The sequence below is a fragment of the Brachyhypopomus gauderio genome, chromosome 16 (assembly GCF_052324685.1).
Source record: "Brachyhypopomus gauderio isolate BG-103 chromosome 16, BGAUD_0.2, whole genome shotgun sequence".
NCBI lineage: Eukaryota > Metazoa > Chordata > Actinopteri > Gymnotiformes > Hypopomidae > Brachyhypopomus > Brachyhypopomus gauderio.
Genome location: NC_135226.1, coordinates 20,867,276 through 20,881,760, shown reverse-complemented (window position 1 = coordinate 20,881,760; position 14,485 = coordinate 20,867,276). Strand labels below are relative to the sequence as shown.

Genomic DNA, 14,485 nt, shown 5'->3' with positions numbered 1-14,485 from the left:
AGTGGTTACATTCAAAGAAAACATTAGCATTTAAGATGTTGAACAGATTATCTGTGTTCAAATGTTAATATTTCTTAATACATTTTTTGTTCATCTGGTTTTCTAGTAACTTATTATCTCTTGATAATAAGAGCAGGAATGGTATGGACATATTAATTGTACTGTTTACTTTTAAGAACATCTTAATCCAGATCAATTCTAATACTATAGCTTTAATAATCTGAGCTTGTAATACAATCCTAAGTATCTTTAGTTGTACACAGTGAGTTTTATGAATAATCACCCAGCTGACCTTAAAGGTTTGGGGCTATGTATGGTACACTGGTTTGATTAGACTTGTGATTTAAAAGATATATAAATCTCTGTCTTACTGGCGTGGCTAAGTCTTGTTTTCAAGGTGCAGTTCTGTCTCCCTCTAGTGGTGGGACATAATGAGTCTTCAGCCAGTTGAACCCATGGGTATTTGTAAATTTGGAAAGGAACAAGATTAAAATAGCTCTTTCATAAATCCTTTCCAAACGTGCAGGCTAAAGGCTTTAGAAAACTAAGGAGGTCTTGTAAAGTCTCTGTACATGTACAAGTAAACACTAATAAATCACTTATCTTGTACATTAAAGGAACATTTAATTTCCCTTTGATAATTAGTATCATTGCATATGTGAATGATACACAATTTTCAGGGAAACTGATAACTGGCGTTAAAATTCTTATCACACGAGGGAAATTTGACATGATACTGAAACTCAATAGCCAAAGGGACCATCAGACATTTCTGGTGAAGATAATAAAACTTCAACTACATATTCCTCAGTTAATTGGTGGAGCTCCTGAACCTGAACAGATTTGTGAGAAATCCAGAGGACAGGTTTTTGTTTTTAAGCACAATGTACACGTGTAATGGTGATATCCAGCAAACAGGTCCTGGAGACCTTTATTTGATTAAAACAAACCACACAGTGCATACAACAGAGTTTATATTGGTGAGGCGTAAGGCAAACGTAATCCACTGCTAGCGCACATTAAGTCTGACAGCAGATATATAACAGAGCGATAGAACGTCTCCTTCATGATCAGCTCGGCTTTCTCCACCATGTTGTATCATATTTAATTTCCTTTACAATTACGTTTCCTTGCTGTAATCTGAAACTCTTCATTTGTGAATTATACCCCGATCTCCTAGAACCAAGTTGCCCAATGTAAGACGTTGTGACAGACCGAGTCACTTGAGAATGAACACGACTGCTTGTGATGACACAGCAGACGTGGACACACAGAACTGAGGCACATCACGAGGTGCTGCTCACGGATGACATCACAAATCACCACGACACTGAGGAGTCGTGTAGCGTCACCACTACCCAGAGCAGATACACTGACTGCAGCCTTTCTTGAAAATGCAGGTGCCATTTCAGGAAGATCAGAGCTAAACAGGGATGTCCAATACCAGCTAGATTTGAGACCTTTAAAAGCTGATTAAACAAACGATCCAAACCAAATTAACGCCACAAAAGATTCAATCAAGGTCTAAGAAGCTAAACTGAAATCATTAGGAGTCTTGACAGAAATAATGGAGTAAATTAAATATTTTTCAGGCTGTTGATAACAACAAACTATTAAGATGGCTTAAAAAATAAGCAGACGCATTTCCCCTGGCTGTATGTAATCATGATAAATTTAATCAGGCCACTGGTTTTAAGATTAAAAAACAAAACATCCCAACATGACCCAAAATGGATGTGAAGAGATGAGACACTACTGTCACGTCCACACACACCCCAGAGATATGTTGCTGCGTTTTAAGTAGAGGAGAAAAAGAACAATTGGCCAACAGCTATTAAACACTAATGAATCAATTCTACATTTGCCAAAATTATATATTTTGAGAATTCACATATAACCCCCCCCCCCAAATGAAATCAATTAGCACATGATGACAAAAGCTCCATGATCAGAAGCACATGACCAACACCTCCAGAAAGTCCGTCTATTTACTCCACAGGAGAGCCACGGCTTTACAGATGCCCACGTCGTGGTAGTTGAAGTAGCACAGGCCTGCGAAGGTGACGGAGGACAGGAGGAAGAGACCCGCCCTGGACATCTTGATTTTAGAATCTCCTTTGACGTAATCCGTCATAACCTGGCCCAAGCCCCTAAGACACAAATCTTAGTTAGCCACATACTTTGCACCAGATAATACAGACGCCACTGAATCCTTTGTGTAGCATGGATGATTATCTTAACTCGATGGCATTTTAGCGAGCAATTTTGAAATTTATTTAGAAAAATAAAAGAGTATGGTAGTTAATGACACAGTGTCTCTTGATCTGTTAAGTGGACAGTTAAATTTTTTAGCACGCTAGCTACATGATTAAGAGCAAAGTACTTCTGCTATTCTGCCGCAAGTTCTGCAAACTCGTTCTGGCGAAATCAGCCGTTTCTGCTCAGTTTAGCTGCAACACCTGATTTTGACAGATAGAGGCTTTTCCAAAAAAAGCTGCTGACACTAAATGAGCTTTTCCTTAATGATAGTTAAGTCCCAGATTTAAGACTATTACAGCAACGCGTGATTTGGCAATGTCGACCAAAGCAATCGTGACTGCTTAGTTTCAGACTTTAAAGCTTTTTTTTCCGCTAATTAAAAAGAGCTTTCTTTTAAAAAAAATAAAGAACAGATAGTGTGCACAATGAGAAAAAAAATGATAGACAAGTTTCATGAAAGAAAATTTAAATAGAATTTTTGTATCAGTTAAGTTGGCTTTATAAAATTATTTAATTTAACATTTTTTTACCTTGTGAAGTAAAAAGGCTCAAGTTTATTGCATTACAAAAACTGTATATATATATATTTTTTTTTTCAAGTTTATCTATCAAGTTTTGTTGCTGTGATATTTCACATATGCTTGGGCGGTCCTGGGCCGTTCAAGACCCCCGTGATCCCACTCACCAGTGCGCATGCAGGGTCAGTGCTGCTGCCAGTGAGTAGTCCATGACAGTGCCGGGGTAGAAATAGGCCAGAGGACCCAAGCTGAGGAGGCCGAGACTCAGGGCCCGCTCTGCTGTCCAGTGCTGCGAGGCCGACTTGGACCCAACGGCTGCTGTACACACACGACAGTGATGAGACAAACTGTAACGTTTATATTCATGGTCTTCACCGTACTGCACCATTTGTAATGGTAACAGTACCAAGGCAATACCCCTAAAATACTACTAAAACAGCAATGCACAAGGGCAGACGAGAGTGCAGGTCTGTGTCTGCGAGTGCAGGTCTGTGTCTGCGAGTGCAGGTCTGTGTCTGCGTGTGCAGGTCTGTGTCTGCGTGTGCAGGTCTGTGTCTGCGTGTGCAGGTCTGTGTCTGCGAGTGCAGGTCTGTGTCTGCGTGTGCAGGTCTGTGTCTGCGAGTGCAGGTCTGTGTCTGCGTGTGCAGGTCTGTGTCTGCGTGTGCAGGTCTGTGTCTGCGTGTGCAGGTCTGTGTCTGCGTGTGCAGGTCTGTGTCTGCGAGTGCAGGTCTGTGTCTGCGTGTGCAGGTCTGTGTCTGCGTGTGCAGGTCTGTGTCTGCGTGTGCAGGTCTGTGTCTGCGTGTGCAGGTCTGTGTCTGCGAGTGCAGGTCTGTGTCTGTGATCCCTCACTGGGGCTTTAACTCGGCCGGAACAAAGCGGAGTGGAACAGACAGGGACGTGTTGGATTACAGTGGTAGTCGGGTTACCAAGCAGATCTCAACACATCGCTGACTTCACTCCTGCCTCTTCTCTGAACTATATCAGAGATTTTGGCAAATAACTTGATTATAACTTGCAATAGCAAATCTACCTATGTCTGTACTAGAAAGCTGAATGCTAAATATAGACAGAATTCATGGATAGACTCTGTAGCTCTTGTTTCTGGTATGAAAAACACATTTTCTCCCCAAACTTGTAGTGAAGTACACGAAAGAACTCCATGTGAAGCAGCTTGCTTGTGCAGCTGATAAAACACTTACATTTTCTCTGGAAATGTGTACTACAATTTTGATTATCTCTACATCTTGCATCCTACAACAGTACACTGCAGATATTGACAACAACAAAAAAAAAAGCAATTACATACATACATATATATTGGTTTATTTATGGATGTATTTCTCTTTGAATAAGGCCTTTAACTTACCATAGTGAGAGGGAGATGCATGTATCTGAGCTGTGAACACAGAGGAGTGATCCTGGTCTTTTTTGTGTGCTGCTAAAGGTCTTATGAGATAAGCACTGCGAAAAAACAGAGCTGCAGAACAGAACGTTTGTAAACAACAAATCCTGACACACTAAACAAAAACACACTCTGTACACAGCATTGAAAGTTTCAAGCAAAACAGCTTTGACAAATGTTTAATTATGCAAGCATGAAATCCATACTAATAAATGTAAATATTTTTGTAAGGAAAAAAAATTGGTTTAGACATCTGTTATATATCTGTTATATTACCTGACAGATAATTACTAGACAGTTACTAGATACAGAATGACATAGGTGTGTGTGCATGAATGTATGTAATTATATATATATATATATATATATATATATATATAAACTATAGCCTATAAGTCAACCTAAATAAATTTACAATATTTAATTTACCCAAGGAGCACTACGTTCAGTTCCATTACTGATTATAAACCCAACACCCAAGATGACTAACCCAACACTAAGATAACTAGCCCAACACTAAGATAACTGACCCAACACTAAGATAACTGACCCAACACTAAGATAACTGACCCAACACTAAGATAACTGACCCAACACTAAGATAACTGACCCAGATAACCTAAGATCACCGATTCTGATAGGCGACTAGCTACGACGTTATATGAAATTGTGAACTTGAACGACGAAGTATTTTACCACTAAAGCCACTTGTGGTTGTACACAGTCACTAAATTATTAACAGCTCACGTATGAAGACAACAACAAACATCCTGAAGCACCGACACTCACGTTTGACTCCCCGATGACAAACTGAACTCACTCTTACGAGGGACGCCATGGCTACCACAGACAAGGTCACTAGCTTTACCCGGAAGTAGTTCTTCTACCCGCGCGTCATTAAAAATAAAAGTTGGCGGATATATAATTGAAGTAAACCGTGAATAAAAACGTTTACCACATAAAGTAGCAAATAAACGGGATCATTCTGCTTTCCCATATGTTCAATTATATTTTAATGCAACAAAGACTTAAGTAAAGTATTATAGTATAGTATTATAGCAGTATATAAAGTAAAACGCATATTTTGACTTATATTTAAATATAATCACATGATGCATGACAAGACAAAGATGGTTAAAGTTTATTGTGAAATCATCAGAAATTACAAAAATATTACAGGGAACGGCATAAAATGTGTTATTGGATTACACAAAACACTTAGTTAATTTAAAGAGGTATAAAATGAGGTACCAAGGCAAATTTACAGTCACAAATTTACAAAATACAAGTTGCTAGCGTTTCATTGAACCAAACTGTTCATGTTCTTAGCAGCTCTAATGGCAGCCTTCATGGCACTCTCAATCCAGCCGTGAGGCGTGGCTGTATGCTCCCCAGCAAAGTGAATCCTGCCCTCCCTCCTGAACAGAACTGAGGCGTAGTCCATCATCTGATAGGGGGTGAAGATCGCAAAGGCACCATGGCTGTATGGATCCTCATCCCACTTCTTCACAACGCCTCCAGTGCAGAGGCTGCGGATGTGTTCACCGTGTATCTTCACCAGGTCGTCCAGCACCATGGCCATCAGCTCCTCGTCCGGCACTCCCTGGAAGAGTGCAGAATCGTCGGAGCAGGTGTAGGAGGCCAGCAGGACCCCTCTATCCGTCTCAGAGAAGCTATGGCTGGGGTAGTAGATGAACCGGGAGGGGAGGTCTGTGATGCTCCTCCCACCTTTGATGCCCTCGTCCTCCCAGAACCTGCGGCTGAAGCTCAGCACCACTTTGGTGGAGCTGGAGTAGTGGACCGAACGCAGGGCCTCCATCTTCGAGGCCGACAGAGGAGGCTGGAAGTTCATGAAGAGCGTGGCTTTGGCGGTGGCCGTTACCAAGACACAGTCGAATGTGAAGTTGGTCAACATATTGGAGTTACGCCAGTCTTCATATGAAACTGTCACATTGCTTTCTGTTTGACTGATGATTTTGACTCTTGACTTCAGGAGAATCGTTCCTTTCAGTACTTCAAAAAATGCTCTGGGTAACTTATCAAAGCCACCGGAGATTTCGTAATATCTGAAAGAGATCAACACAGTAGAACCAGATTAAATTAACGTTAAGTGAGAGCATTCGCAAAAGTATTGCCCCCACATTTCCACGCACATCTGATTAGGATATACTCACTTGGTCTCATCAGTTATATCATACTGGATGTAGAGCATCTCTATAAGACCAATGTAGAAGAAGCTGTTTTCGTTAAGAATATCCCCAATCATACGCAAAGCTCCGCGGCTCAAGTTCCCCTCTTTCACCAGATACTCCTGTCCAATCCAACAGAACAGAGTTCATAAACTAGCAGGACATGCAGAATCCCATATACAGTTTAAATTAACGAATAAAATTCAATGGATGTATTACCTTAACAGAATATGAATCATACATCCTGATTGCTTTATTACATCCGTATCTCTTCACGTCATCTCTTATCTGGTACACAAAGACAGTTGTTTTGAACCTAGGGTTAGGGTTAGACTAAATGCGATGCAGTAATCAGACACACCACTGGACGTTTGGTGGTTGGGGGGCCTAATTTCACTCCCTCACCTTCCACAGCGCCATGTCAAACAGCTCACTGGCTGTTTTCCCTTTCTCCTGCTCATTCAGAGTGTAGTTTAGCACATCAGGATTCTCCTTCACTTTGTAGGTTTTGTGAAGCAACCCGTTGACATAATAGTAAGTATTTATGTCCTCTTCAATGAATCTGTTCACTTTTAGATGCATCTTCTCCACCAATCTTCTGAGAATCCTGGAAAGTAAATGAGATTTTGAAATCACCAGGCTTCTCCACGTATGCCTTTTTTACGTTTATTAGAAGAGCTTTTTGGAAGCGTAACAGAAAACACAATGTGTGAAATCATTATAAAACTCTTGCAGTTCATTGAAGGAACATTTAATTCAAGTAGATAATTTATAACCCAAGAAAGTAACTGCCATGCAAATTGAGAATAGGTTTTACCTTCTGATGAACACAAGAGTGTGAAATATGATATAATAAAATCAGATTTAAAAGTATCTAGTTCTATGACTATCTTATATCCATCTGAGAGTGGCTAGTACATATCAAAGTAAAGTCACACCAAATAATAATAATAATAATCACACCAAAAAGCAACCAAACCTGAGAACTATCTGGTTAATCTCCCCCTGTGGTGTGGGACAGAACTCACTTGTGAGATGATGGAATCCTCATAGCACCAAGTTCTGCGTACCAACCCTCCCTCTTCATCCTGTACGTCTCGATTCTCCCACCTATGTGATCATCTGCTTCGATGATCATAACCTAAACAAGCATTCGGACAGTTATTGACTGACAGTTCAACTCAAAACAGCAAGTGAGATGACGTTACAATACATTTGAAAGTAAAAACTATAACAGTGTTTCACAATCTGTCTCTTTAGGATACCGCTGGCCACTTCCTCGGTTGAATCACACAGATGTGTCAGGTGTATCAGAGCAGATGAACCATAAAAGCATTATGATTTGGGGTCTGGGATTAAGAAACACTTGTGACAGTATTCAGGTATGGTTTCTATTCCAACATACAGTCATCTTAAAAGCCCACCACAAATCAACAACTTTTACTACTTAATTCATGAGAGCACTGTCTGTACAACCATTATCTTTAAGAGAATTCTACTCAGCTATGTTTGTTTTTGTTAAAGCTTAAATCACAACATTACACAGACACCATAATATTAACAGACAGTATAATCTTAGATCTCTTGCAGTTCTGTAATCCACTGGAATTATATGATCATTTATGCAGGAATATTATGAATTTGTGGAACCTTAGACTGTTTATGTAATACCTACTGAAGATAAAATATAACTGAATTAATGATGAACACAATTCATGGTGCTTGTGCAGGGCCTTTTAAAAAGTAACCCCCCCCCCACACACACACACACACACTGTAAGTGGACAGTGGACAGACCTTATGCCCAGCGTCCTCTAGAAGTTTGGCTGCCGTGAGTCCAGCGATACCTCCACCTACGATGGCCACACTGAGCGGTGTCTGTGTAGGAGGGAGACCTTTGTCCATTATCTCCTCAAGTTCATCATAGTCACCATCATTCAGGCATGACACAAGAGGGTCGAGAACATATCCATCAACACAGAAGGCCGACAGGCCGACGATCAGCATGGCCAACATGGACACTGCAGGAAAACAGAGTTATTCAACATTATTCTTGTCTCCAAATATTAGAGTATTGGTATTAGTAAGTCTGCAAATATTAGAGTAGGCCTATAAGTTTTTTTGTGTGTGTATGAATGCATTTATATAGGCTAAATATCAAAGCGTTGCAGTCTGTTGTCAGGACAGGTCATGCCTTAAAGTGTTGCTGGATACATGACAGTGTTACCACTTATCAAAGGGTCAACTTCAGTATTGTAGTAACAATAGGATGTGGATTAAAACTCTTATTGTAAACGCTGTGGCAAGCACAGTAAGTCTTAATTTAATTTCCGCTGACTCTACGAGGAGGAAGTCTTCATGAGGTACAGGGATCCACATACTGCTTCAACAGAAAAATGCTTTGAAGATCTGTACTGATATATAATGTATGGGCGAAAACCGGTTTACGAAAACCTGAATCAAGATGTTCAGATGTTTTAGGAAACGGGTTTGAGACTCATTTTTAAAAATGCTGTCGAAGTCAGTGGTAGAGTGTGTATAGTATAAGTAATTCATTTTTAATTACTTGTTTTTGCATGTTTAAATTAATTTCACATCGTACACTGGCAAGAGTTTGATGCTTCTGGAAAGACATAGGCCTGCATTTTTTTTATTTTAAAAATATATATAAATAAACTTTTATTTCCATAATTACTTACAGTAGTGACATGTTTCCCAGTTCTGACTCATGGTTCCTCCAGTGACCCGGGTTTATCCCACACTGTGTCTCCAGCTGCATCAGATGCTCTCTGAGGAAACAGAGCTAAGAAAAGAAAAACCTTTCATAAAACAGTGATGTGACTCACCTCGTCCATTCTTTACAGCTAAAGTCACTTAGAAAGTGAGTTGTGTACTGTGAAGATATTCATTTGAGTTGCTTACATTGCATTTAAACTGACTCCTGCATTGTTTCAGAACAGCCCAACAGATATTTTGTCTTTACCGTAATAAAAATAAAGAGGAAATTAACGGTTTAACGCAGACACGTTGAACCGTTAATAGGCTTAAATGTAAAGTTTAGATCCATTAGATTTGAGTTTGATGTGTGATTTTAAAGCGTGAAGTCTGAGTTAACACCATGTGTGGTCCTGTGATATTTTCCCACACAGACTCAGGTGCAGCCATACTGAACAAATCAGATTAGTGAGTTTTTCTGTTCATTAACATACCTGGGCTAATTTACACCCAAATGAATCATTCTGGATGAGTAATTATAACACTTGATTTCTTGTTTTAAGTATTTAATTTATTCAAATTATGTTAATTAATTTTGGACGTTTACGTTTGTGTGTGTTGAACTAAAATCTTCTTTATTTAAGGACATTTTCTAATAAATTATTTTTGTAGTTTCCGAATTAGACCATTATATAATAAAATACATTTAATAATTTAAATTACACAATGAATGCAGTTTCCACTCACCTGTGTTGCTGGTTCCGTCCGGAGTGTGTGGCTCGGTGAAACGTTGGGTTTTTATTGAGGGAAATCGAAAGTGGTGCATGAAGGGGGTGGGCGACCTGCTGGACCAAGAGTTGGAGTCACATCCATCCAACTCCACCCATTTGCCCTTCCATCTCATCCTCTCGTTTCTTCTACCTTTGCTTAGCGAACTTCTGGGTCAGTAGCGCAACATCCCGACCTTTAAAACCCAACTTCAAAAAGGTCGCAGTTTAAAACGTGGGCAGCGTAAGTACTGAATGCTGCACGCTATGTTTAAGCTATGTGAAACGTGGCTACTATGACCTACTTCGTGTTATTTGGGTGTAATAACATTCCGAGTTACTTTCGTTTTCCTTTCTGTGTAACATCAGTCATTCAGTAAAACCTCAAACATCATACTTCACAGGGCGGATACAGTAGTGCTGGAGTGTGTGGAAATCACCTTTAACAGACGGGACTATCCCGGGAGACCAGCAGGCAGTAAAACAACCATAACTATAGCCATCATTCCTAGATATGTTGTGCATAAACCGTTTTAGTAAATGAATAGGCTATAGGCTATAGCAGTTTTTTTGTTTATTTGTACAACTGATACAGTACAAAATAGTAGCTCTGGACAGCAGGCAATAGTGCATCTGAATTGCTAGTATATTGGATATACCCGTCTATAACATACTGACCCAGCTGCTAGTTTATGAGATAACCCTATCTTTAACACATTGACTGAGTGGCTAGTTGTTTACCTATATCTGTCTATTATTTATTTATTCAACTTTGCAAATGTATTAGGAATACATTTAGTAGCATATCGGACCTTCTTTGACCTCTTAAACAACATGAATTCTTCTTTTTACTGGCACGGTATACCGATACTAGAGTAGTATCGCGATACTTCGTCATTAAAAACGGTACTATACCCAGTTTGCTTAGTATAGGCCCTTTTCACACTTCCGCATTTTTTCTTCCGGAAGCTCTCGTTGCAGGGTAAAGTTACTTCCGTTACACATTAAACAATGGCAGAGTCCAATAACAAGAGCTTTTGCAGTGCACCAGGGTGCTCGATCTCGAAGCAAAAACAGTCGTATCTCAGTTTCTACGGTTTTCCGGCTGACGACGAGCAGAAAAGAAAATGGGTTTGTGCAATTAGGAGGGATGAAGGGGAAAACTTTGTGATACGGAGCATCTTTGTGTGTAGCCAGCATTTCACTGCTGCAGACGGCTAAAGCTCGCGGCTAAAAGTTGGTGCTGTTCCCTGTTACTGTTCCCAGTACTGTTACTGTCCCCGGTACTGTTACTGTTCCCAGTACTGTTACTGTTCCCAGCCGGTTTCAGTGGAACAGTTGCTGTCCGCGTTTGAAAGATCAAGCTCTCAGCTGGGAGTACACGTACGTCCGCTAGCATCTAGCTGTTACCCGCTAGCATCTAGCCCCGGTTCGCTAGCTTCTAGCTCAGGTTCGCTAGCTTCTAGCTCCGGTTCGCTAGCTTCTAGCTCCGGTTCGCTAGCTTCTAGCTCCAGTTCGATAGCATCTAGCCCCGGTCCGATAGCATCTAGCCCCGGTCCGATAGCATCTAGCCCCGGTCCGCTAACTTTTAGCTCCGGTTCGCTAGCTTTTAGCTCCGGTTCGCTAGCTTCTAGCCGTCATCCGATAGCATCTAGCCCCGGTTCGCTAGCTTCTAGCCCCGGTTCGCTAGCTTCTAGCCCCGGTTCGCTAGCTTCTAGCCCCGGTTCGCTAGCTTCTAGCCGTGATCCGATAGCTTCTAGCCGTGATCCGATAGCTTCTAGCCGTGATCCGATAGCTTCTAGCCCCGATCCGATAGCTTCTAGCCGTGATCCGATAGCTTCTAGCCGTGATCCGATAGCTTCTAGCCGTGATCCGATAGCTTCTAGCCCCGGTTCGATAGCTTCTACCCCCGATCCGATAGCTTCTAGCCGTGATCCGATAGCTTCTAGCCCCGATCCGATAGCTTCTAGCCCCGGTTCGCTAGCTTCTAGCCGTGATCCGATAGCTTCTAGCCCACTTTCAAGGTCCATTTCAATATTTCCCAGCACGTTAAACTTTAGTTAAATATTTATACATATACTCAAAATTATTCGCTTTTTTATCACATTATTTAATGGTTGTTTATTTTCAAAACGCCCAATCTTAACGTCTTCACGTTCTCTCATGTTTCGTCCTGGAATTACAAGAGGCTCGTATTTGTTAACGTAATACAAGAGAACGGTTCAGTCAGACAGCTATTTGTTTCAAGCATTTTCAAGCACGCGGACAAGGTGTGCGGACTGGCACGCTACGGTCACTCGCGAAAGTTTAAACCTAGCTTAACACAACGAATCTGGCCAAACACCTGAAGGCACGCATATTTGTACAAAACATTTCAAGAGGTTGGTGATTATTCCCAATTCTAGTATTATAGCATACAAAATTGTGTCCGATTATGGTATCCTAGCAAATGTCATATTCTTGGTTTAAGAGCCGTAAGTGCGACAGCATACAGGGAGAAAAAAAGAGTGATCGTAATACAATGGATCAATCATCTATGAATACTGAACTCTAATACTGAAGTTTTAGTTACTTAAAGAGTTAAAGTTGTTTAAAGTATACTTAAAATACACTTTTTGCACTAGCCTTTTTTAACTTCTAAATGTGAATTCCAGAGTGCACTACTATTATTTATGTTAATTTATATTAATGTGCAATTATTTATTTTTCTGTTTTAATGTGGTAGGGACTACACCTTTTATCTATTTGACATTTGTGAAACAAAATACAATATTCATTTGTTTGTTTATAAAAAATAAATAAAAAGCCTTTAAAACGGAAATGAGCACAGTATCTGATTTTGGTATCGAAAATCGTATCGAATTTCAATACTTTTTAAAGTATCGTATCGAAGTTGTAATTCTTAGTATCGTGACAACACTAATTCTACCAGATGTTGTTCAACCAGGAATGTTGTACCATTACAGAAATGGCCACAAGAAGTCATTCCCACCAATGCAAAAAACATCTGCTGTCTTTCCTAGACGTGTGACTGTAGGATTCTTAGGAACTCTGACTATAATGATCTTCTTTGGCATCATATTTGGCACTCACGGACAGTCTTAACGCAGAGATGAAGATTTTTGTGAACACTGCCAGCTTGAATCATCACTGCACTCACACAACATGGAGTCTGATGCCACGTACAGTTGTATAACGTTGGTGAAGCTGTCTGTCTCCACCACCATCCAGTGAAGAAAGAAGATATAATGAAACAAACAAAATATTCCAAATTTGGATGCAACAGGTATATTATATCCTGCTTTTTGTGTTGGTTCATTATAACAGGACCTGCACTGTGGCCACATATACTGTAGAAACACATGTGGTCCTGCTCTGTCAAGACTTCAGAGTGTATGCAGTGTGTTATGAGTCAGACATCTACTGAACTTCATTTTTCGAAGTTGCACTCATCGTTACAGGCGTGTACATGGATGGTAAACAGAACGCATATGGAATGGAAACACGCTGATGGGAACTGAAGGGATGACTGACAGTGTGGTGGGTCGAAACGTTACACAGAACGTGGCACATCGTGAGAGATCATACCACCGTTTCTATTCTGTTAATTTGCTCAGTGTTTAATTTATCCAGAAATCTGCTCTTGCCCATTCTGAAACAAAGCATAGTTTATTTGTGCAGCCCTTTTTACAACAGCTGTTGTCACAAAACAGCTTTACATACATAAAAACTCCACAAACCCCTGTTGAAATGCCAGGTTTTTGTGAGGTAATAAAAGGACAGCAAGACAAATATCTTCACAACTTTTTCCACCTTTAATGTGACCTATAACCTGTACAATGCAATTGAAAAACAAACAGAAATCTTTCAGGGAGGTGAAGTAAAAATAAACAGTACTGAGATAATGTGATTGCATAAGTGTGCACACCTTTTTAGAACTGGGGGTGTGGCTGTGTTCAGATTTAACCAATTACATTCAAACTCATGTTAAATTAAATTTAATTAATTAAATTTGCCAATTAAAGTGCCTCTGATGAAGTTCAGCTGTTCTGGTAGGCTTGTCCTGACATTTTTGTAGCCACATCATCCAGCACAAGCTATCAGTCAGATGAAGGCTATAAAAGAGGAGAAACGGTGGTATGACCTCTCACGATGTGCCACGTTCTGTGTAACGTATCGTCCCACCACACTGTCACACTCATCCCTTCAGTTCCCTTCAGTGTTTTTCTGTTCCATGGGCGTCCATGTCCACACCCAGGACAGATCATTGTTTCTCTCATTTGTTTCACCTGCGTCTTGTTTTATCCCCCGTTTATATGTATATTTATACCCCTTATTTTACTCATGTCTTTGCTGGTATATTAACCCTGGTATCTTCATTTTCTTTGCGTCTAAAGAACACCGTGCCTGCCTTTCCTTCTCCTGAGGTCTCTTTACAGTATTTCCTCAGAGTGTCCTGTGTCGATTGATCTGGTTCGTTCTGGTTTTTGCACCTCATTCTCTGCATCTGCGTGATTCTGTCTGCATGTTGATGTGATGGGGTGCAGATGCAGCAGACGTGGTAAATGGTGACCTGGTTTCTTTAATGTTCATTGCACAGCACCGTACAACTTAGTGCGAGTAAGAAAAAAAGGA

At 40.4% G+C, this 14,485-nt stretch overlaps 2 protein-coding genes across 3 annotated transcripts; both read right to left on the bottom strand.

The window, feature by feature from the left end:
• Window positions 1–906: 906 nt before the first annotated feature.
• On the bottom strand, window positions 907–5,083 carry sdhdb (succinate dehydrogenase complex, subunit D, integral membrane protein b). Of its 2 annotated transcripts, none has more exons than XM_076976478.1 (4): window positions 4,969–5,083; window positions 4,144–4,254; window positions 2,945–3,095; window positions 907–2,150 (listed from the first exon to the last, which is right to left on the bottom strand). In XM_076976478.1, exons 1-4 carry the CDS (start codon window positions 5,015–5,017, stop codon window positions 1,985–1,987), a joined length of 477 nt encoding a protein of 158 aa, XP_076832593.1. In that variant the 5' UTR covers window positions 5,018–5,083; the 3' UTR covers window positions 907–1,984. The 2 variants fall into 2 exon arrangements, with proteins under 2 accessions (XP_076832593.1, XP_076832594.1); XM_076976479.1 differs by having other exon boundaries at window positions 2,945–3,092.
• Window positions 5,084–5,308: 225 nt separating this feature from the next.
• On the bottom strand, window positions 5,309–10,508 carry il4i1 (interleukin 4 induced 1). The gene is made up of 8 exons (XM_076977196.1): window positions 9,831–10,508; window positions 9,068–9,171; window positions 8,166–8,389; window positions 7,397–7,509; window positions 6,774–6,975; window positions 6,588–6,656; window positions 6,354–6,490; window positions 5,309–6,245 (listed from the first exon to the last, which is right to left on the bottom strand). Exons 2-8 carry the CDS (start codon window positions 9,096–9,098, stop codon window positions 5,480–5,482), a joined length of 1,542 nt encoding a protein of 513 aa, XP_076833311.1. The 5' UTR covers window positions 9,099–9,171; window positions 9,831–10,508; the 3' UTR covers window positions 5,309–5,479.
• Between the last annotated feature and the right edge of the window lie 3,977 nt (window positions 10,509–14,485).